The 24753-nt window shown below is 42.2% G+C and overlaps 1 protein-coding gene across 1 annotated transcript; it reads right to left on the reverse strand.

Moving 5' to 3' along the window:
- Positions 1–1664: 1664 nt before the first annotated feature.
- Positions 1665–24753, reverse strand: lrig2 (leucine-rich repeats and immunoglobulin-like domains 2). The gene is made up of 18 exons (XM_079509271.1): positions 24054–24753; positions 23413–23487; positions 22942–23076; positions 21733–21876; positions 21126–21269; positions 20527–20670; positions 18518–18661; positions 16292–16372; positions 15713–15784; positions 15432–15500; positions 14688–14851; positions 13576–13887; positions 12910–13191; positions 10787–11227; positions 9579–9731; positions 8852–8992; positions 6791–7063; positions 1665–5325 (listed from the first exon to the last, which is right to left on the reverse strand). Exons 1-18 carry the CDS (start codon positions 24251–24253, stop codon positions 5081–5083), a joined length of 3219 nt encoding a protein of 1072 aa, XP_079365397.1. The 5' UTR covers positions 24254–24753; the 3' UTR covers positions 1665–5080.

A 24753-nucleotide genomic window follows, 5' to 3' on the forward strand; every position in this document is an offset into this window, starting at 1 on the left:
TGTGTCGAGGCAAATCAGCACCAATTTTAGTACTACGTAATACTCGTATGCTGCAATAACTTGTGTTGAACCCAGCTCACAGAGAAAGTGCCTGTATTAATCGACTTTGATAAAAGAGAAGGGGTAAACAAGTCCTCTAACGCCATGCATTCTATCTTGTTATGAATTATGTAGGCTATTGGAAAACACCCACGGTGACTATTAAACAGTTAAACACAATCTATAATTGAAATGCTTAAATTTGCACTGCGTGACCATATTATGGGTCCCGACAGTGGTGTGTTCAAATAGGTTGTATTTTAGGGTAAAGATTCCAATCGACTATTTTCAGTGTCTCACTGTTAGTGTAACACTGCACTGCCACCCAACGACGAAGCCAAGTAATTGGAACCATTACTGTTTCTATTAGTCTGACCTAGCCTTGACCTCCCAGCAACATAATTATTTAATTGATTTAGATTTAGGCTAATTCTAACAGACTATTACTTTGATTTTAATTAGCCAATTTCAAAAACACATTCATTATAATTACAATTTACAAATGCTCAAAAGATGTTATATTTCGTCTAGTGGCTTACTTATTGTTTTAGTTTTACCCACCGTCAATGTTGTTCAGGACCTACAATGTGCTGCAGTATCTCAGCTGGTTTTTAATCAATTCATGGCAGCTCGACCAAAGCCCTCTCTGGAATAGAGAATATCGGCACTGGCAAACTCATTCAGTCAGTCAGTCATTTCCTGTGCTCACTTTCAAATTTGGGATTGTGGGGGCTGTCAAATCCTCTGAATTAATTCATCTCTGAGGTTGAACAAATTGAACCCTTAACAAGGTTTTGTACTGGGTGGATGATACATTGGCAAACTGATGAGGTGAAGTGAAGTCCTAGACTAGAGTCAATGTGGGCCATAAAGCCTTTCGAACCAATGCAGTTTAGAAACAAAGTACACTGCTCCTGTAGGCTGCAGTACGGTCAGTTCTTATAGTGTGTATAATGCCTTGAAAAGTGATTGGATGTGGGGAGCACTGAGTATCTAATTACATTGTGGAACTGAATTCTGGTAAGCAAGGGTCTCCCCTGGACTTTATCTTGAATTGATTATTATATATATATATGTTATTATGATGGGAGTCTATGGCAGGGCCATGAGCCCAAATCACTCCAACTGGCACAAGCATTCAAACAACTGCAGATTGCAAAGAGCCGAAGCATACCGTACCGGTAGTCAAATTAATTCACATCAGACACTCCTATTACATTTGGGGAAAGGAGGCACAACGTTTAGGTCTCTGCCATAGCCATAATAGTTTTTTGTCAGAATCCCTCATATTATGTTGGCTTGACACAGCTGGCTCCAGACTCTGGATTGTTGTATACAGATCACCTTCTGTGGAACCATTATGCAACCTTGGGAATAACAACCCTAAACCATCTATTCTTAGTAAAACGCACCTGAGTTAGATCTGTACTTGGACCACTGTTTGTCTACACCAAATCTCTTTAGCTGTTGAGAGCTTGTTTAGCTAAAATTCCCCCCAGAATATGGATGCTGGTGGTTAAAATCTTCTCTCCTTTGTTTAAATACATTTCAAGTAGCCCAATTTATTATACAAAGAAAGCCCATTTCTTCGTCTTCTTGGGTTATTTACAATTCATGTCCAGATATATCAGAATTCAGGTTTATTGTTTGAGTAACAGCTACTGTATGTAACAAAAAAAATGCTCTTTTAGACATGCTTTACAGAATGTACACATAAACAAAGTTCAAAAATACATTTGAAATTAAGTCCTTTTTTTTGTTCCTTTTTTGCTAAAAATCAATACAAAAAAGCAGCATTTGATAGAGCATTACTGCTAAACTTTGGTATAAATTCATAAAGACTGTCAACAAATAAAACAAGTACAAATGAACATTATATTGAGCTGTGTTGGCAAAAATATTGACCATTAAATCAATGTACACGCTCCAGAAGTGAAGCTTCGCTGGGATGATAGATGGATAGGTAGAAAACTTTATCCAGAGGAAAACTGCAGTGCAGATCTACCCGTCATTGTACCTTTCCATTTAAATTTCTCCAACAATCAGAGGAGCATGAAATTGAACTGCAAACCCTTAAAGCAATTACAATAGGTAACAAAAAGAAAAACTTTCAGCTTCGGCTGGATCAAGGAGTGTGTCACAAAGCTGACAGATGGGAATCCGTGACAGAGGCTCGATTCCAAATGTATGCAGACCACGCTAATGATCTGGCACAAAACAAACCTGACTGACTCCTTCCTATCAAGCTTAGGTACACCACAGGGGTTTAGAGAGACGTGACGGGTATACTGAGACATGCCTGATTGTTGAGGAAATTGGGGAAATATTCCCATGTGAAGTTTATTATTTCTTAGGGGGAAAAAAAATACTTTAAGCTAGCAGAGGCAAGAATGTGAAAAGAACCATGTGAATCCTGTTAAGTAGATGCACATATACCATTTTAAGCGCACTTTATCTGATTCTGAAGTATGTCCACTTGCCCATACATACAAGTACTAATGCGATAACCTTTCATGAGACAATGTTATCATGCTGTTCGTTTGAACAAAGTATAACCACCCGGTCTTGTTAGGTATTGTAATGTACAGATCAGCATGACTTCATGCTTGATTTATTCTTACTTTGTCATTGTCTTCATGTAAGTAATCAACTGGGGAAGTTTCATGGTGATAACTATTTCTTAAAAATGTTCATCCTATTCACCCATCATGTGTATAGGTGAAAATGACATGAGTGATAAATATGAAAAATCTCCTCCTGTGGACCAGTTATCATATTAATTTACTTATAGACCCTATAAACAATTTTAATATAGGTATTTGATAATTAAATCTTGCCCTGGTCCCCGATATAGGGTGCAGTACCAAATGTTGACATTTGTACACCACTACTAAAGAGAGAAGATGAATGAGACCCTTTGTTGAAACGAGCAGAATGTTGCCTACCGGATGCATGATAATTTATATCATTAAGCTGTTTTGCATGGAATGTTTCCTATGAATTCAGATTTGACAGAAATCAAATTAACTGAAAAGAAAAAAAGATTACAATAATGAGAGCTGCAAACTCTCCATATACAGGAGGGAAAAATTATCAAAACATCGTAATGAACAAGGTGAATATTCCCAAAGTGTGACACAATTGGGTGAATATATTCATAAAACAAGAAAGTGGTCTAAGAGGAACAAATGGGCGAGGCACGTTAGTCTACTAAATTAATTCACAACACGTCTGGGCGATTCAGAAGTGCAATAAACAAGAGCTCTTCAGAATGACAAAACATGTAATAAGGCCAAATTAAACTTGACATAAATACCACTGCTTTCTTCCTGATAAGCACTTTGATTTCCCAAATGGCCGAAAGCAATTTGACAAGTTAACTTTATGAAAACAACGTGGAATGCACATGGTTGCAACTTTATAATTACGGTGATCAGGATAAACTGGAATATAACGTAGTCTTGAGAAATAAATTGGTCTTATAACCTGTACAAAACGTGTGGCCTATGGAATCATGCTGGGACAACACCAGCTGAAAATTAAAGAGTAAAAACATGTAAAGGTCACTGTAGTTTAAGGGATTTAAGCCTCTCTACAAAAGGCCTAGAAGGATATGAGATTGAATAGATTAACAGCCATATGTACACATACATACAAGTATAAAATAATACAATACATTCTCCTTTTTCACAGTCCCAAGAAGAAAGATAATCTAGGCCTAATGAATATCAATAAAGATGATTAAAAAGTGAAGTTTGGGATATGGAAGTCATGGCAACAAGCCTTTACAGCAATGTAAATTGGCATGCACACTGCATTCTAAAGAAAATAGACCACCATTTACGTTAAGTGCCTGTTAATGAATCATGAGAAACAGAAAAAGATATCAGTGCATAATGAATTGAATTATAAACCATGAAAATACCGGCAAAAAGCTGTTGAGGAGACTGCTTGTAAAAAAATAAAAGTAGGCTATTACAGAATGGCCAGCAAATCCATGATTGTCAAATGTGCAAACTTTGTATACTTTCTTAAACCCAACATAACAGCATTATGAAAACATAAGAAAAAGTCATTTACTCTTGACACAGGACAAAACGAGAATAGGCAATGATATAGGTTATATATATTTATATATATATACTTTATATATATATATATAAATAATAATATACACCACTCTTGGTGTCATTGTCTCTGGGATTTGCATAACTGGTTACCAGATTACGTTGTTATGAGTCTATAGGGATTCCTACGGGAATGTAGGGACATATGCATTTAGGGTCGATTCCCTATATTAAAAGAACCGCAAACTGCTGGTCAGGGAACTACACAGACCCCTGTGCATTTGACCCACTATCTGCTCCACACACACTTAGGAAGAGGTCATTTATTCATTTCCACATGAGTCATGTAGCAAGACTGCTCCACCAAGCAACCGTACCAGCCATGAGGGGTCGGGGCTGCCAGCGTGAAGCAGTATATGCCCACTGGCACTAGAACTGTACTTCCTTGCCCCTCCTCCCAGCTCCCACCTCAGTTGCAGGAATGGTGAGTGCGAGAAGTTAAGACTTGAAAAAAACATCTCAAAAACACTCCCATGGCAGCATCAAACATGGCTCTTTTGAAGCATACATTCATAGCGTTCTCGCCAAGGAGCGTGAAGAGGGTTAAGGGTTTTCTTCCTTTTTTTTGACAGAAAGAGGCCCTGCAGAGTTGGGGGGGTGGGGTTTAGGCATCACTGAGCGAGGCGACTTTAATCACCAATCCATTTCTCCAGCCCAAGATTATCTGTGTTTTCCTTTTTCCTCCATAGCGGAGAGCAAACAAAGCATCTCCTTCTCCCGTGGAGGGGGAGGAATGTAAACATACATGAGAGCTTCTTTGGCAGAGTGTGAGGAGGTCTCTTTGGAGGTAGTGGGTAGAGAGAGAGAGAGAGAGAGAGAGAGAGAGAGCGAGAGAGAGGTGAAGGTTTGAGAGATGCAACAAGGAAGAGTCAGAGGGAAGAATGTGGCTGAAGGGAGGGTGTTTGGGCGTTCCCCTATGTGGGAATGGGCTGCTCTTGAGGGTTAGTCCTGTTATGGGAGGCACTTCTGTGGTCCTGCGTGCACTGACCGGGCCGGGTGTCCACCTCCGCAGTGTTGCATTGTTGCACCTCTGCTCCATCGGCCGCTGAGGAGCTTAACCGGGTTGTCCTGTGTACAGTCACTGGGTGCTGGGATGGCCCCGGCTGGGGCCTCATGGACAATTCTTCTCCTTCCACCCAAAATGACCGGCTGGAAACATCTACGGCCAAGAAGAGAGAGTGGGAGAAAGTAGATCAGAGCTTAGTTTAGAAAAACCTTTGTGGAAACACAGTACATCACATCCACAAAAGGTGAATATTGCTGCAGAAGAGTCATATAATACAGCATCAAATCTATGTGTAATAAAGTGGTAAAACGGATGTCCCTCAAGCCCTGCAACATTTCCTGGAGAATCCTCACAGCAGAGGGAGAGGCAATACTAAAAGTGTCACAATGGGTTAGGTTTACAGTAAGTGTATATGCATACTATGACTTTCCAATTCCCTTTTCTTTTGACATAAGACAAATGTTGAAGGATCACACTTTGGCCACGAGGGTTCAAGCTGCATTTCAAATAAAGTCTACCAGAGCATATTGGCATACAGCTTATACTGTCATATTATGTGCCATTTGCAGCCACTTGATATTTTCCTTTAGAAATTCAGCTCATACTCGTTCGCTGGAGTTTATCAAAAACAAAAAATTCTATCAATTCAATATCGTGGGCTATCGATATGTTTGTCCCTTCCTGCTGTCAATAGAGTACAATGACAGATCTGCTAACCTTGAGATACTAAAAACGGCATAGAAAGAATTGATGCCTCATCTATCGTTTCGCCGTATCCTGTGTTCAGTTCCCCGGATGGCTCATACAAATCTCCAGAGTTCAGACAGACACTTTGTATCTGAACCGATAAGATCGTAGAGTCCAGTATCCACACAAAAGGCAATCTCGCCGCTTCATAACTTGCTGTGAAATACCTCGTCCTTGGGCAAGGTGGCGTTAAGTGAAATCTATGAGCTCATTGTTTAAATAAAGGCATAAGCTAGACTGGACCTTTGCCCACTCGCTTGGGAGACTGAAAGGATTTTTTTTGTCCATTAGTAAATGAGATAGGAGACCAGGTTTCCAGTGTAGAGTTGCAGACATTCATTTCTTAACCCATTAATACCGGGAAAGCATCAATGTCATTTTAGATTTTAGCATTGGCTATTAAAAGAATAGCAGATATACTCTGTAATGTAAATGTATAGATTCAGTGCGGCACAATCAACAAATAAAATACCTAAGGAGAACAGTTACATAATGCATACAAACATGTCACAACCTCTACCAGGAAGGTAATTGGATCACCTACCATCCTTTTCGCTAGTCTAATCAGGGACTATAGCAGCTAGACCCGGGACTCTAGTTGATGGCAATTAAAATTCCTGAGGTTACAGAAACTGACAGGATAGAAAAACTGTATTTTCAATGCATATCTCTAAATCGGGCCCTCCTGACTTACACTCAAGTAGACTTTCTGCTTATTCTGCGACATGGAAATAGCACCCAAGAGTCAAAATGGAGTACCACCTATCTCCCACATCCATTCAAATTGCCACACAAATGTCCCAAATGTTCCAGGCTTTTCTAGTCATTCCACATCTCCCAAACGAGTGCTGAGACTTGAGTAAGTAATCACCGTTAGTGTAGTGCTCTGAGGGCACATTGCCACTCAGCCTTTTGTCATGGGAGGCCGGGAAGACGGACGGGTCCTGGTTGCCAATGAGGCTCTCCAGGGTCACGTCTTCATGCTGGGCGTGCTCGCTGAAGGACTCCTTGGCGCCTGGTGGAAGGCTTTTGTCCAGGGGGTCGTCCTCGCCCAGGTAGGCGTAGGGGCAGTAGTCCCGTGTGCGTGAGTAGATGTTTGCGTTGTCATAGCAGTCGGAGCAGATGACCAATGAACCGGCACCACCTTGTGGGGACAAAACAGGGGCACTTACTACAGGCCTAATGTTAAGATTCTATGGCATGTTCCGTGCATGTGCACTTGTCAGGAAGCGGTAAAAACCTCAGTGTTAATTCTGAATGTAATCAAATGGATTACCATTTACTAGGGCCGGGACTTTAACGCGTTAATTGAGATTAATTAACTACAGAAAAATTAACGCGTTAAAACATTTACGCATTTAATCGCACCTTTTTTTTCACGGCGGAACGTTTCTCACTGGGCGCATTTCTAGTACTGAATAGGCTCATTAGGCTGCTGCATGCCTTGCACGGCTTGCAGGCATAGCTTGCAGGGGGAGGAGCAGCCCCCCCCCCCTCGCAGCAGCAGCAGTCCAGTACACTACAGCTCCGTCAGACAACAACACCCAAACGAATCGAATGAAGAAGCTGCTTATATCGCTTTTGCTCCGTGGATGGGACATTTAGATTTAAAAGCTATCGGATGGACGCGTGGATAGCAGCATGGTTGTGTGCAATATCAGAGGGAAAGGATCCATAAGCCATATGACCAACGCTAGCTTCCATGCTAGCTGCTTCAGCTTAGCATGTCTCGCAGTCGCAGAGTAGAGGCTTGCAGAGGCTCGCGGAGATTTCACCACAGCATGAAGCTGTCAAGCTCATAGATATATATGGTCAAGCTGTCCTCGATGCGAAACATACTGAAGCAGCAAGTGTGAAAGTCCGTGGTCAGACAATGGTCTGCCCCATGCAACCCTAAGTGTTTCCCCCCTAATAAAGTTGTTTTTATTTGTTTTCTGGCCACCATGTAAAGCACATTTGAGTATTCATAGACACTTTATATAGGCACTTGCTGCACTTGTTTATCTGTTGAAAAGTTTTATTGCTTAAAGGGGAATACCACTCATTTTCAACATTTTTCTATGGAGGTGTGTGGAAAACTGGAAATAATAAAAAGTCACCCCATTTTGTGTTGCCTAGAACTGGAGGTCTGACAAAAAACAGTAACAATATGAAGTACAGCTTTGTGATGTCACTGAGATGTACTTGTTACTGTTACTGATTTTTTTTCAGACCTCCAGTTCTAGGCAACACAGAATGGGGTGACTTTTTTATTATTTCCACACAACAGCTCTAAGGTATATTAATGACAGTAAAATGTTGAAAATGAGTGGTATCCTGTAGTCACTATTCATTGATTCACTGGGATACCAAAAAACATTTGAAAAAAAAGGTTTATCACTGTTCTCGGGTTGAATATTGATATGCGATTAAAATGCGATTAATCGAGATTAATTAATCACAAAGCTTCTAATTAATTAGATTAAACATTTTAATCGAGTCCCAGCTCTACCATTTACATTTGTGCACACTCCGCTTTATAAATGGATAAACTAACACTGAGGTTTTTATTGTGTACATTTCCTGTAGAAGGTACTGTAGATGAACCTCATCAATTCTATGGGAATATCACATTATTGTTGTCAGGATATATAAAAACTAATTAAAACGTAGCCATAAAGGAAGTACTCCGTACTCAAATAGGAGGATATCAACAGTTTTATTGCCGGGATTAAACGATCGTGTTTTAATCTTCACTGCCTAGTTACGTTTGAACAGCCACTGCGCCGACCGCTGAGTTGCTTGTCATGAAAATCAACCACACAACCGTAATGTCCCTGGTTCAATTCCGGCCAGACACCTGTATGTTGCATGTCCATACCACTCTAAAATAAACGATCCCATGCCCATGTTAAATAAAGCTAAAACTGAACCAAGTAAAAAGGCCACTAACCATTGGGGACTCCTGTCAGTCCCTCTCGGGTGTCCCCAGGATTGAAGCTGCTGCGTCCTGTAAACAGGGAGCCCACCCTGCAGTGGAGCATGCCGTTCCCCTCAGTCTCCACCTCGCTGCCTGTGTCCCCATAACACACACCTACAAAACATGCACACCATCGTTCAGCAAAAACGCAATAAACACAGTATGGTCGCATTGTGGATTAACGTAGTTGTAGAAAAGCACAATCGCACATTGCGAATGACTCAAAAACGAAATCTTGTCTTATATTTTGAGAGAGAGAGATGAATTGACAAAGGACTGTACAGCGTAGATGGGGTATAACTGCCAAAAATGGACATACAGTTGGAGGCCATCGATATTGTCCTTTTCTTTTTGCTGAGGTTTGCGTGATCTGCGCAAAAGGACAGTTAACCCATTTTGGGCGGGAACCCCTTTTGGTGTTTTAAACATTGTGATAATTTAGCTATTGAAAAATAGCAGATCTACAAGCTCATAGCGCGCCACCGAGTGGCGCGCTACGAGCTTGTAGGTCTGCTATTTTTGAAAAATCGTGAAAATATTTATTTCAGAAAACTGGAGGATTTAGAAGGATTTTTAAAAATGTTGAGGTCAGGCCTAAATGGGTCAAATGATAAGGGACAATATCGGTGGCACCCAACTGTACAGAACAGAAGTCAAGTTTCAGTCAAACCAATTTGAGTGCATGAGAATGGCCACCCACCATCTGTGCCCTTATGGATGTATCCGTTGGAGAGAGGAGGCATAAGCTGCTGGTGGCTGCCTGCCTCAGAGTTGCTGTAGCCCTCCTGGGGCTCGGACAGCGTTCCCTGGGAGGACAGGTAGCTGGGGATGTCTGCTGGCAAGTTCATCTCATCTGGAAGGCAGGCAAAAGCATCTTTTTGTTACATACGGTCTGAGAAGTCATTGTAAGAGCCTTTCACACGACTACCAGGTATTTCTTCCCCTGGGCACTTTCATTATCTTGTGGTTATTCTACACTCATTTTAGGTCCTCAGAGAACCCCAGAAATGCAGTACAGAACTGGCATAACCGACTAGGAGATTCAAGGGGAGAAAGACCGTTAGGAGATCACAATCTTGAAAGCAAAATTAAACTATATTTCATAGTGCTTGGGGACTCGCTGGAAATCCCCCTCATATCAGCAGACCCAGCTTTGGAAAGAATTGTTCCATGATGCTTTCATAACGACATTTACTTGGAATCAAAGATGGCTGAATGAGCCTGGTGAAAAGACAGACTTAAGGTGCTACTCCTACGAAGCCAAAGGCTCACGCAGCAGCTGCACACCAAGACAAGCTTTTTATTCTCCTGTTCTACCAAAATGATAGAAAAATGGAGACTATATCATTAGTAACAACTTCCGTTGATATAGCCAATTGACACCATTGACAGCCCAAACTACATAGTAAATTTGGCAATTCTGTTTGCATTTAAAGGTAAAATTGTTAATTGAATAAACAATTAATAGATCCACTGAAATTGAATACTCAGTTTAGTGGAGAAATGGAGAATCAGAATGGAGAAATGTCATTTACAACCAAATATGAACGTTTGATATTTCTGTTTCACTGTATAAAAATGTAATGTAAAGTGTTATAATTTTGTGATTAGGCCTATGTTATGTAATTTAGATAGCATTTTATGTAGACATAGCACCCTATAGTATAGTTTCATTATATGGATATTACACTGTTAGACAGATGTTCTTAGCTTTCTTATGATTCTTGATGACTATTTCTATGTATTTGATGTGTTGTTCTTGCTTACTGTAAATCGCTCTGGATTTAGAGCGTCTGCTAAATGCCTGAATTGTATGAGAGTAATTTAGACCATAATATGGTCATACTGTAAATTAACCAAATAGAACAACTTTAGCCCTGGTTGCATTATGAAAGTAGCTGCACTCACCAGTGTTGGTGATGCTGTAGTCTTCGCTCTTCCTGCGCATGTGGTAGATCACAATGACCCACACCAGCGAGGTGCCCACCACACAGCAGACCACCACGATCACCACGATGCCCACGGTCGTCCAGCCGTCCTGGTCGTAGCCACCGCCGGTGTCGCAGTTGGGCGAGGGCGAAACGCCCAGGTAGATGTGGCCGCGCTCCGTGCCCAGCGTGTTCGACATGATGCAGGTGTACTTGCCGGCGTCGGCGGGCCCGGCGTCCACGATGATGAGCAGCTGGTTGGCCGCGGCGAAGAAGTGCCGCTCCGTCAACACCAGCGGCCCGTCATCCTTGGTCCAGTTGAGGCGGGGAGCCGGGCTGCCGCCCGCGATGCACTGCAGCACGGCCGTCTCCCCGCGGGCCACCGTCCTGTCTTCCAGAGGACGCATGAAGGATGGCGTTTCTGGAAGGAGACACATGTCATGGCCTCAATCAGTGCCTGATTTACAACAGTATTATCAATAGGAACTATAGAGCACCGAAGTCCTGACGTCACTGCCTTCTACTGTCAGTAGAGGGCGTCAGTCCACAGGTTCATGTACTTTTTATTTGCATTGTAATCTCCATAGGGGGATTTTAGATCGCCTCATATAAGAACTGTGTTTGAAAAATAAACCGATCACCCCGGCCTTTTCACTCATATGGATATGAAGCATCGACTGAAGGTGGAAATGTACAAATATACCCAAAGAGTAACAAAATAAGCATTAGAAACGAGTCAAACAACCCAGAGACTACATTTCCGGGTATGCGTGTGGCTGCATCTGTCCGTCGCACAACAGAAACGGAATGTCAATTACGTTTATTTTTATTTTATTGATATTTAATGTTTCGTGGTTAGTACGAGTCGAGTCACCAGCTGAGCTTACGTCAACGAGGAATCTCAGGAACGCAATGTGTTGACAGCTGGGCGTGACGTATATTAGCAGCGACATTGCCTTCATATGTAGTTTCAAGGCTTTTGCAGTCACATTAATTCCATTTTCTCCAGAAACTGGCTGTATCAAATATGAATGGACATCATTAACGACACACAGCCACTCCCCTGACAGAAAGGTCGGTTTATTTTTAAAACACAGTTCTTATATGAAGCGACCTAAAATCGCCCTATGGAGATTTCAATGCAAATAAAAAAATACATGAACCTGTGTGTTGGTGCCCTCTACTGAAAGTGACGTCAGACTTCGGTGCTCAATAGCTTGACAGTTGTATTCAAAGCTGCACTCCAGAGCTTCTTCTGAAACTCATAGATGCAATCTCTCCCCTGGCCAAGCAAGGATTCCCTCTCGCCTGAGTGGAAGATTATTTGGCATCGTGCACAGGAAACCCGGGTTTGAATCCCGGGTAGGACATAAAACATTACAGAAATAGCTATAGTTTAATGGTTTAAAGTTAAACCATTTTTAAATATGCAGGACTTGAATGTAAGTTATGCAAGGAACCATCTGCACATTCGGTGATAGTTAATGTTGAATGAATCTGTAGTTTGAACACAAGATACTGATTTCATGTTACTTGTAAAAGGTCACTTTTTTCTAAAGCCATTGATCATTGTGTCCGTATATCAGGGCTGAAAGCCTATGTTTCACTCGCATTCTGTGATCAAAATGGTTATGTTGGAGCTGTCCAGTTACACTGTAATTTTCACAAAGTGAATTGGCACACCGAACAGGCCACAGTATAACAAGATTTGCTGTTACATCTACATTAGTTAATCAAATTACAAAAGAACACAAAATAGGGCATGTCGCTATCAATCTCAAATGAAATGTCCTGGGAGTAAAAACACTTCGCCAACACTGTCCAACAGAACTAGATACACTACAAACACCAAAACATTAAAAAACAAACAATAATGGGGGTCTGGGACACAGCAAGAATGGCAACATAATGAGGAGCCAGTGTGATGACACGAGTGAAGAATAGGGATGCATCAATTAAGTATGTACAAGTGGTTAAAGCCAAAAGGTATGAATCAACACAAGTATACAGTATATTATTCGAGTGAAGGGCTCAGGAAGGAGTGGTAGAAGATCTTTCAAAGAATTACAGGAACAGTATTTGTCGCCCAGGTCTCTGACTCACCCAGCACAGTGAGGGTGGCGTTGGCTGACAGGCTGCCCGCTGCATTCTGGGCTGTGCAGCTATACACGCCCATGTCCTCTGTCTTCACGTTGGCAATGAAGAAGATATCATCATCAGGCATGACATGCATGCGACGCTCACGGGCGGCAGGGAAGTCCGTGCCCCCATCCTTCTGCCAGGCGATTTGGGGTGACGGGTGGCCCTCTGCAGCACACTCCAGACGGGCCATGGTACCCGTGCGGATGGTCAAGTCCATAGGGGTCTTGAGGAAAGAAGGTAGCTCTATGGGAAGAACGATGGAAAACAGGGTGGGTGGAAGGTTTAGAGACAAGTCTCAGATGACATTCAGACGTACATGGTATTTGCAAACATGCTCTAGTCTTGTAGATGGTTAGCTTTTACTAGATCAAGAATTTAAATAGTATTGGGTCATTCCTTAAAGCGACCATACAAACCCTTGCAGAACTATTCTGAAATTGTGTTTAACCATCTTTAAATCATCTTTTGGATAAAACTGTATTTGTAAAGACTTGACATTCAACACCTTTCTGGTTTTAGGTGGTTCCAAAAACATAAAACAAAACAAAAATAAAATGGTTCAAGACAATAATCAGATAGTTGATAACAAGCCAAGCTTCCACGGAAAGCACAAGACATTTCCCTTACCATTAACGGTGAGCTTGGCCCTGTTGGAGTAGTTGGCACCGAAGTGGTTGGACACCACACACTGGTAGCGGCCCTCGTCGGTGAAGTTGACGTTGAGGAGGTGCAGCACGGTAGTATAGAGCAGCTCACCCTCCTGGTAGCGGGCATAGTTCTGCACCTCGGCGTCATACAGCACCTCGCCGTCCTTGCGCCAGGCCGTAGTCATTGGAGAGTCGCTGCTGCTGGAGGCGATGCAGGTCAGCGTCACGTTGTTCCCTCGCAGCGCCGTGTAGGTTTCTGGGTGTGCAGTGATCCGAGGCTTAGGGAAGTCATCTGTGGAGCAGAGGGGGGCGGGAGAACGGACTAGGATCAGAAAACCTTGTGGAACCAACGTTGGATTGGCAAAGGCAACAGAACTGAAATCTTGAAATGTTAACAATTCGAACTGCTGGAATGAACAGCTTTCCTAATAGATTGTGCCACTAAATTGATACTGATCTAAATGTAAGCACAGTCCCTACAGGTAAGATCACTCATCTTCTGACTGTGCTCAGAACAGATACACAGATCAGACACTAAAGGCCAGATACTAAAAATGAATGCTGAATACAAATACAGATCAAGTGTAATACTAAAATACCAGCAAAAAAAACATGATTGCCAATTTATCTAATGTTTGGCTTCTACTATAGGGGCACATATTTTGGATATGATTTTTTAGAGGAAATATCTCCATACCGGTTGCTGGCAGTAGTCTGTATCACGGCAACTCCCAGTTGGAATGGTTATTAAGCATTCTCAGAACCGTTCTATGGTGGAAAAGCCTTATACTAGCCCTATACTGTATACTTGAAGTACATACAATCTGTTGTGTCAGCAAAAGGGACATTTTCAAACTTTCTAAACCTGGCAACTGGACTATATTCCTGCATTTATCCATGACACTGTGCCAATTGAAGATGTAATGTTGATTGCAGTGCCATGTGCAGATGGCCCTGATGAAAACAATAAGACCAGGTTCTTGACTAAAACGCAGTATGAAGGAGAAACAATATTGCCCCACATTTTCTGCTTCTCTGTGGCTGATAAACAGCTAATAATGGATAAGTGAAAGAGTAAGAAAAGTGACTGACCACAAACAAACTCCTCGGGGCGGACAGACAGGACGGTGTGACCCAGAAGGCTGGCGGGATGGGCGCACACAGCTGAGACAGACTGCTCGAAGTGGCTGTCAGTCAACCACTTGCCCAGCCACTGGAGCTGGCAATCACACAGCAAGCTGCTGCTGTTCAGAACACTGAAAACAACAGATGCCAACAGTAAGCTGGTGTAATGTCCAGTGTGGGTTAACCCATTTTGACCTGAGATCAGATTCTAAAAATGTCTTCTACATCCTGACAGTTTTCTGAAAAAGCTATGTTTCTATGTCAGTCGTTTTTTCAAAAATAGCAGACCTACAAGCTCGTAGCACGCCACTCGGTGGCACGCTATGAGCTTGTAGATCTGCTATTTTCAATAGCAGATCTACAAACAAACCCATTTTGACCTTGAGATCAGATTCTAAAAATGTCTTCTACATCCTGACAGTTTTCTGAAAAAGGTATGTTTGTCAGTTGTTTTTTCAAAAATAGCAGACCTACAAGCTCTGTTATTTTTCAATAGCTAAAGCATAACATAATGCTAACACCAAAAGGGGTTCCCGCCCAAAATGGGTTAAGGATCCAAAAACATATTGGAGTAAAAAAAGGAGTGAGTGAGGTACCACCAACCATAGCCAATCAGTGTCCAAGGGACCCAGTTCTTAAAAATATCATGAAACCTTTCTCACATCTTAAATATGCTTGCTGGTACCTCTACGACCACTCCTGTCTACTTACAACACTTGTAGCTTCATATGCGACAGTGACTCGGGGTGTATTGACATGATGCCGTTCTTACTCAGGTCCCTGCGGGAGGACGGAAATATGGATCAGGCACTCCAGCGGTGTGATATGATCAAGATGGCATCACATTTCACAGGCGCAAGACAATATCAGCACGATTGTAATAAAACCCTTCCCCTGTCCCAGGATCCCTTTGGCAATAAGTGCTGATGACTCTGATACTCAAGGCTGTATTGGCCATGTACCGTCTCAAGGAGAAAGGAGTCAGTACTCACAGGTGCTCAAGCTCCTCCAGGCCCTCAAACGCTTTCTTTGTGATTGATTTGATCTTGTTCCGTTGTAGAATCCTGGCAGATACGAATGTAAAAGTCATACAATGCTAATAAACCTGGCTTTCACAGAAACATCAAAGTAAAGTTTTACTGTTTGTGAACTGGTAAAAAACGGTATGCTCCAATTTCAGTGTAAAATAAACTTAACAGACATCTGAGGAAGAGGCAGATTTATGTATTGATGAAAAAGGTAGCATACCAACAAAATTATATTTTAAGACTGGTGAAACTTCAAGCCCTAAGAAGCAGTGTTTCACAGTTAGCAGGTTGGAGCTCTAGAGAGGATGGTGAGATGTTCTGATTGTGTTGACCCAGAAAATAGTATAACTTTAGACAGGTCAGCCCAAATGTACGTATCTGCCAGTGTGAAACCAGTAGATAGCCACTGATGGAAGCGCTACATTTACAAGTTTTCTGTGCTTGAAAACGATTCGCCCTGATCCGTACTTAGCTTTTTGTACATTTCCATAGATACATTGTGCATCAGTTATTCATTATCTATGGGACATGGTAATTACTTACAGTGTGTTCAGCTTCTTCATCCCATCAAATGCACCAATTGAGTCTTCAATGGCCCAAGAGATTTCATTGTTGCGGATGTCCCTGAAACAAAACAAAAAAAGTGTTAAAAAAGTGAGACCTAAAAAAAAATCATCCTTCGACAGCTGGGAGAAAATTATTTCTACCAGGCATGTTGACAGAGTGAGAGTCACAGCTGGGTGCTCTTGCCTCTCTATGACAAGGGAGTGATTTAATTGGCTCTGTTTATATCTCTCTCTCTCTCTCTCTCTCTCTAGGTCATCCTAGGACGAGCCTTCAGGAGCGCCTGCTGCCATCTCGCTCCTCCATAACACAAACCTTTCTTTAGGATGTAGGTGTGAGATGGCCTCGTGATCGATGAGTGAACCCACAGAGGCTTGTTGTGTTCACAGAGTGGGCCATGGGCCCTTTCGCATCTCTCGCCTGGGTGCGTCTGAAAAGGACCCCGACTCTCATCTGATTCCCGTCAGCTACGAAGGCCCATGAGGATGACAGCACTAGCAAATCAGCCCACCCCCCTATCTTTTTTGTAGCTCCATGTATTCTCGGAACTCTGTGCACTAATTAATGCCTTCCTATTCCACTCAAACTCACCCTGATGCCACTAGTACTCTCAGGGAGATTTCTATTTAACAAGATGTAGTTGCTTAATTAAATCCAACAACTGGCCCTTGATTGCACTCGCTGCTCAATATAGTTTCAGAGTATTACATTAAAACTCAGTACAATCTAAGATTTTTGAGACACTTGGAGGTGGTAGGTCTATTCGTTAATACTAAAGGGATTGCTAATGGTAATGCTACAAGATGAAGACTACAAATTCTATTTCTACAGTGATTTCTACAGTGATTTACTACAAGATGGTCTAAGATAAATAACAGTACACACAAATCACACTGCACACAAAAAGTGAATCAAACAAACCTACTGTGTTTAGCAGCCTTCATCAGAATGCATAAAACCAACATCAGGTTAGGACTTATGATAAGTACAATGCATTCATCAAAAAACGATAGATTAACAAACTTGTATATTGTATTTTTTTACTGCTTTCAAATAAACCAGTTCTTTCTTTGTTGTCAAGTATGGCAATATTCAATGATGAACATACAACTATACACAATAGCGTAAAGCTATCTTTTCTGTCAATATAGCATCAAAAACTAGTTTCACCCTATTGTATGTGTTAGCTATTAAAAAATAGCCAATCTACAAGCTCACAACAAGCTTACAATAGCCAATCTACAAGCTATTTTCCCTGGCATAAAATCTTTTCGGATGGGGGTCCACATCCAACTAAATACATATCAATTTGAGGTTCCTTGACATGAAAATGTTAAAATAAACTACCGTTCTAGATGGCTTTCCCCGTAGGCACCACACCGTCACGTAAAAATGATATGTTTATGTATGAGTGGTTCCCAAACCTTTTCATGTCAATGACCCCCAAAATGACACTCATTAGCCCACAGACCCCAATTAGAAAAGATATGCCAGGGACCTAACATGACTCCGCCAGCTGGTGGCAGCAGTGAGTTCCTCCTCCTGCTCCCATTTGGTCTCTCTCGAGCAGAGACGATGTACTCCGAACAAAATCTGATCGCGGCCGTATGCGGCCACTAGAGGGGGGATCAACGCGACACTGGTGACGTATTGTAGCCACAGCGCAAATGTAAACACAAGCTAACAAGACTACAACTCGAAATTATTATGGAGATATCAGATTTTTGTCCCACTGCTTCCGGTTCATCGTTTCTGCTTGAGAGAGACCAGATCAAGGTAGGAGGAGGGAACTTGTGAACTCAACACGGCCACAATCTGGCGGAGTCAGGTTACCAGGGACCCCCATAAGAGAAGATTTTTCATTTCAAGGACGCCAGCAACAGGCTATGGACTGCCATTTAATGGCATTTTTAGCTCTGAGACCCCAATTTATATTGTAAAATCAATGTTAATTTAACTAACCCTAACCGGGTCCATTTGGTTCCATTTGTACACTCTCAGAGTTACAGACCCATATGGGTCCATTTGGTTCCAAACTATAATTTAGCTGGGGACCCTGGGGGACCTGGGGACCCCCTGGAACTCCCTCAAGGACCCCTAGGGGTCCCCGGACCGCACTTTGGGAACCAATGATGTATGACATATCGTCAAAGTTCTGTGAATAGACAATGACATGAATGGATGGAAGTATGGTGCAGTCCTTACAGTGTACGTAGGCTGGCCAGAGTGCTGAAGACTCCCTCTCCCAGGTGGCTGATGGAGTTTTCGCCGAGATTCAAGCTCTCCAAGAGGCCCAAGCCTACAAAGGCCGTCTCCTCCAGTCGAGTTAGATGGTTGAAGGACAGATCTCTGTGGGCAGAGAGAACACAGTCAGCCTAATCTACAATTCTCAAACGGATAGTTCCAATCCCTGATTCCCATTGGCTGGTCCCCGTGATAAAAAAAACCCACACAATATATCTACTCCTTAGATCAGCTCATATCAGTCACAGGTGCGATATTTGTTACTGCGTTATTTCTACCGTGATCCAGCGTATCTGTAGCCAGGTAGAAAAAGCAGGTGCGCTTCCTCTGGATAATGCCCTTGGTTGAGACAGTGGGTGCTCAAATAAAAAATGCAAGACTGGCTCAGATGCAATTTCTCATATTTTATTGAGAACGCTTATGCGTTTCAGCAACAGCCTTCCTCAGAGCAGATGAAAAACAATCTGCTCTGAGGAAGGCTGTTGCCGAAATGCGTTCTCAATAAAATATGAGAAATTGCATCTGAGCCAGTCTTGCATTTTTTAGTTTGGAGTGCCGCTTTTTCCACTTTGGTGGTTTATGAGTTGAGGTAAGGGCAGCGCTTGTTTTTCTTGCAAGCCCCGGTCGTGCAAGACTTCTAAGCAGTGAGCGCCACACGTGCTTGTTAACAAAAACAAGCACTCCCATTCCCTATTAAACTAGGAAGAGTCTCTCGGCACAACACAGGTGCTGCAGCCCAACTAGACTAAGAGGCTAGGCTAGCAGTTTTGTTTATTATGTTATGTTTATGAAACGTTATGTTTCGTTTCTCTGTGTGTGCTATTGATTCAGTTTGGGAAATGTAATGCTGTCTGGCACACAGCCATCCCAATGGTCTAGACTGGCAAGTTGCTTTTCCTGGGTTGTGCCGTCGGTCGCGGGAAGCCGGGAACGTAGAAATTGTTCTTGTAGTGAATTAAGAACCGTTTTAATTGGAGGACGCGTCTATGATTTTCATGTTGACATATTTGTAACTGTAATAGAAAAGCAATAAGGCACGCAAGGTCGCAGTTTGTCAAAGTGCGTCGGCCTCTCAGCCAATGAAAAATCTGTTACAGCGACCTCTAGTGGCTTACTGCTTTAATCTTCTACATAATCCTACTATAAATGCGCCACGTCTCTGCGTGCGGTTGTAATGCACGCAACTCCTTTCACCTGGGCCAGGCTCTGCCAGTGGGCCTAATTGATTGCCAAGTACACTCTTCAGTTTGCAGTCTTCACACACACACACACACACACACACACACACACACAGGTACATACACAGATCTCCATGTGGGACACCGGCTGACAGTTAAAACTGGTGCTGGTTCCCAAGTTGCATCGTTCCCAAGTAGGCCGGTGGCCGACTGCGACGGGCACGTACAGGTCTAGTTTATATTGATGATCGGAGTGGTAAACTATTTGGATTTGTACTTGTAGATCTGTACACTAGCCACTAGGCTGCATTTTGACAAATCAGGTCAACTTTGCTGTAGGCCTAGGCCACTTGTCAGAGACCACAGCGATTGCTGTAACCTATCCGCACGTATATAGCCTCTATTGAATGTATATAGCCTCTATTGAATCTACAAAATGGCGGAAATCCATCGCCACGGCGGAGAACTTTAAATCCATGAAAATGACACGCTAGCTTATTCATGCAAGATCGTGATTAGAAATGCTAATCTGCAGCATTAGCCTAAACATCTTCAGATAACATTTGTTTGTTTGCATATAAAACCACCAGAAGCAAGCAAGCAAACAGCCAAAGCAGCTGCAGAAGCTTAACATACTGAAGGCAGCTCACACTGCACTAAGACAACAGCCATTCCTCAGAGTGCAGAGAATGAAAACCAGAGACTGTGGCTGGTGAAAGTACCTAGAGTGCTGTGTAGAGGCCTAAAAGCGTGTGTGCGTGAGTGTTAAACTTCACAGTAAAGACAACTCACAGTTCCTCCAGTTTTTGGCAGAACTCCCAGGCGTCGGGTCGGATGATGCCGATGGCGTTCTGGCTGACCCTTAGTACTCGCAGCATGCGCAGGCCATACAGCCAGCCTTTGTTGACCTCAGTCAGGTTGTTGTGCTCCAGCTCCCTGCAATACAAACAGAGGGGGAAAACGGACAGCTGCCTCAATCACATAAAACCTTTCTGACAGTTACACAGGAGCTTTCAGGGGCATGCAATGAATGTGCATAAACTTAATTCTGTAAGCAATTATACAAGTAACCAATTTCTATATCTTTACAGTCAATACAAGTGTGACGTGTCGTGCAAATATTGAAAAATTACAGTAATAAAAATCCTAAATTGAAATTTGCCTTTTTTTTGTTCACTGGACACTAAAACGACATGGTTTACACTCAGGTATCTATAGATCAAGTGAGTATCATATTAGCATGTTTTTTAACCAGCTTCTCTTTAGTGCTGCATCTATGCTATCCAAACTACTTTTCAGGTTTTAAAGAGCCTATCTATCCATGCAACCGTTCTATTAGAAAAATCATTGTCACACTGTCCATTTTGTTCAAGAGACAACTCCACACTCACAGCTCTTCTATGTTGTTGAGTCCAAAAAAGGCCCCATCCATGAGCTTGGTCACTCCATTCCTCTGCATTTTCAGTGATCGCAGGGAGTCCATGCCCTTGAATGTTAGGCTATCCACCACCTTGATCTTGTTACGCTTCAATTCACTGTAAGAATGATTATAAAGCATCTTCTTTATACCACCAATTTGGTCTATACACAGCATGAAAAGGCATCCAACTACTAAAATACACAAACTTAATTAATTCATTCAATGACATTCAAAAAATCTCAAGAGACGATCTACAAGCCCACAACACATTGTGATGTGTGAACTTGTAGATCTGCTATATTTGAAAATACTTGAAAACAATTTTTTTCTACAGTATGACATGCCCAAAATAGCGATGCCAGGTTGAAAGTGGTTAAAAATTGGGACACATTGGCTATTTCGCAGCATAATTGACGATTTCAATGACTGAAAAATTAAGGCGATATATAGTTTAAATATTATGAACTGGTCCTGGATAGGAACAGCAGTAATGAGAATTAGCAAATGCACATTTCTCAGTGCTCAAGAAACTTCACTGTCAATTCATGGCCTTGGACACTTATTCATTCAACACTCACAGGAACTGCAGCTGTGAGAGTCTGAAGACTTTGGACGGCAGCATAGCTATTCTGTTCCTGTTCAGCTTGAGTACCAGCAGGGTGCTGGAGATGTTGTCAAAGCAGCCAGGCTCCAGGGCGCTGATCTTGTTATTACTCAAATTCCTATCAGATAAAGAAGCAGAAACGTCAGAGCTAAATATAAGTACGGTTAGATGATTGCATTCACACCTGCATTTTCACTGCTGGAGGCACGATTTCACACAAAGGGGCTCAACAGAAAGAAAGAGCCTACTGGAAACAATGAGCAAAAAAACTAAATCGATATACGTGATTTTTTCCTCTAATTTGATTAACTGGCAATTAATTAAGAGCAATTCCATTATGGCGGATTTGAAAATGTGTTACTCTGATGTGTGCCAAGCTAAATTCATCAAATGGCATATCTTCTGTGTTGTGTTATTTACTGCCTTCCATCTCTGTTCTTGTGCCATCTGTTCTATTGGTTCTGCTATTGGTTAGCTCACCTACCTTTATGTTCTCGGCTTCCTTTCAATTAATTTTATTTTATCGTTTGTTGTGGCTTTCGCCTTTATTTTATATTTTTTATGGCGGGACAGACAGTAGGCTGACAGGAAATGGGGAGAGAAATGGGGGGGTGACATGCAGTAAATATTTTACCGTTTTTATCCCACATTATCCACTGTACGCTTGTGCTTCATTTCACTGTGGCACTGTAAATAATTGGTGCTCACTTGAGCCCTGATGCGAGGGGAACAATGTTAATTCCCAAGAACTCATACTAGTTATACACCTTTTTGTCTTTTACTCTACACTAAATCAGGGTTATTGCACCATTTTGAAAGTAAAATTTAAGAAAGATATTTAAAATATCTTCACAAATATCTTCCATATGGCAGGAGCCTATCCGTTTCTGTAGCGTGAGGCAGCTTGATGTACAAAGAACAACCCCTGGACATGACGCTAGTATGTCGCAGGGATTTACCCCCAATCCAACCCTTGATGCTGAGTGGCACTGGGTCCCATTTTTCAGAATCTTTGGTATGACCCGGCCAGGGATCGAACCCCGACCTCCCAGTCTCAGGGCGGACACTCTAACCACAAGGCCACTGAGCTGATATTTTTGCTGAATGTTAGCCCCAAAATAGGGATGCCAGAGGACTAGGTAACTTAAAAATAATATTAGGTAAGTGTAAAGTGTGCACGCACAGATATTTGAGCTGCATGGAGGGGAAGGATCCAGCCTTGAGCTCAGCGATGGAGTTGGAGGTCAGGTCCAAAGTGTCCAGGGAGACGTATGGCTGCAGGTGATGCATCGACAGCTCTGAGATTCGGTTGTGGACTCTGGGTAACACAATCATTTAAATAAATAAATGCATTTATTTTCTCCAAATTAAATTGTCACAATCAATGGTGATCACAGCAACTTTAGCAAGTTTTATACTTAGTGCATAGTTTTCCTGCACAATGCATGCATGTGTTTGTATTGGAAACATACAGATAAGTATATGTATAAGTCAAAATTCTCCCAAAGAGGATTTAAATTAAATGATAAATCTATGCCTTGGCTAGTAAACAAAACATGTGTAAGGCAAGAACACTTAACCCAAATTGCAATAGGTGCAAACATAATGACAGGAAAAGCAGATAACATATAACCTGAAGATATTCTTAACTTACAAGGATAGCGTGGTGATGTTGGAGGAAACATATCCAAGAAACGGAATAGCAGTCAATTCATTATGGTTCATGGTGCTGAAATGACATCATGAAGGAATTAGTGTCATTAAGATAAGATATATAATGGCAAAATAAAACGACCATCAGTGAAGCCTCATCTATGTCCATTGGAAACCCTGGTAAGATTATTTACTGTTATTAATTGTGTAGTGCACTGGTTTTCAACGTGGGATCTGGGGTCACCCCAGGGGTTCTTGGGGGGAATTTCAGGGGTTCCCAGCTAAACCAATGATAGTGAAGAACCAAATGGACCCTTAAGGGACTTTCGCACCCAGCACTATTTATTTATACTATATTCTTCACCATCGTTTGTTGTTAATAGTTGTGGTGTGGACACTGCAACCCACTTGTGTGTGTATATATATTTGTATTTATTTATATATTTATTTGTATATATTTTAACTATAGTTAGTTACAATGGTGTGATCATCCCATTAAGGGTCCAATTGCTTCCATTTGTAAATTAAGTTAGATTAGTGAGGATTCCACAGTGGCAGAGATTTATTAAAATCAATGCATGTAGGTGTCACATGAATCACTGAGGAGTAGTCTCTGCCTGCTGCCAGGCTAGCATTACTTACAGTTGGGTGATCCCTTCAGGTAGGTCGTGAGGTGCACTGGGCATCCTTTTTCTGTTGCAATCCATGATCTGGACGTCGTCTTGACCTCTGGAACAGGAGCACGGAGCAGGACAGGGCTCCAGCGACCAGACACTGTCCGTCAGAGTCAGACTCAACAACATCAAGACGAGGGCCGGGGGAACGGGCCAGCCTTCCGCCATTTTAAATGTCCTCCTCCTTCCCTTCCTATCGGTAGCTACGTGGCTAAGTTGCTAACTGAGTGAGCAGCTTTAAACAGTTACAAAAACGAAATCCAAATTATTTCTGCAATTCGATGCTCGTCAAATAGGCATATGTGTTCGCGTTAATTGCGGAATAATCACACGTGGCGCCGTACAATGCATTGTTCCAACTTGCGTGCGGCTGCATCCCAACAAAGATTTTCTCCCCCAGTCTTCTTCCCACAGTGGTTGAAATTCCTTCCGCTCCAATCTGGACAACACACTCCCAAAGTGGCTAACGCTACTAGCCCGCCGATGAGCTGATTTTCACCGCTTCATATGAGCCATTCTACACACCGATGGTCTACATATGACTCCGTGTCACGTTTATCTCCAACCACGAGAAGTTCGATCGACGTTTTAAACACTTAAAAGTTATTTTTCCTCCGACTCCGTGCCTCGAAGGAACAACAAAGCACCTCGCAGTCATGACATGAGAT

The sequence above is a fragment of the Electrona antarctica genome (assembly GCF_951216825.1).
Source record: "Electrona antarctica genome assembly, chromosome: 9".
NCBI lineage: Eukaryota > Metazoa > Chordata > Actinopteri > Myctophiformes > Myctophidae > Electrona > Electrona antarctica.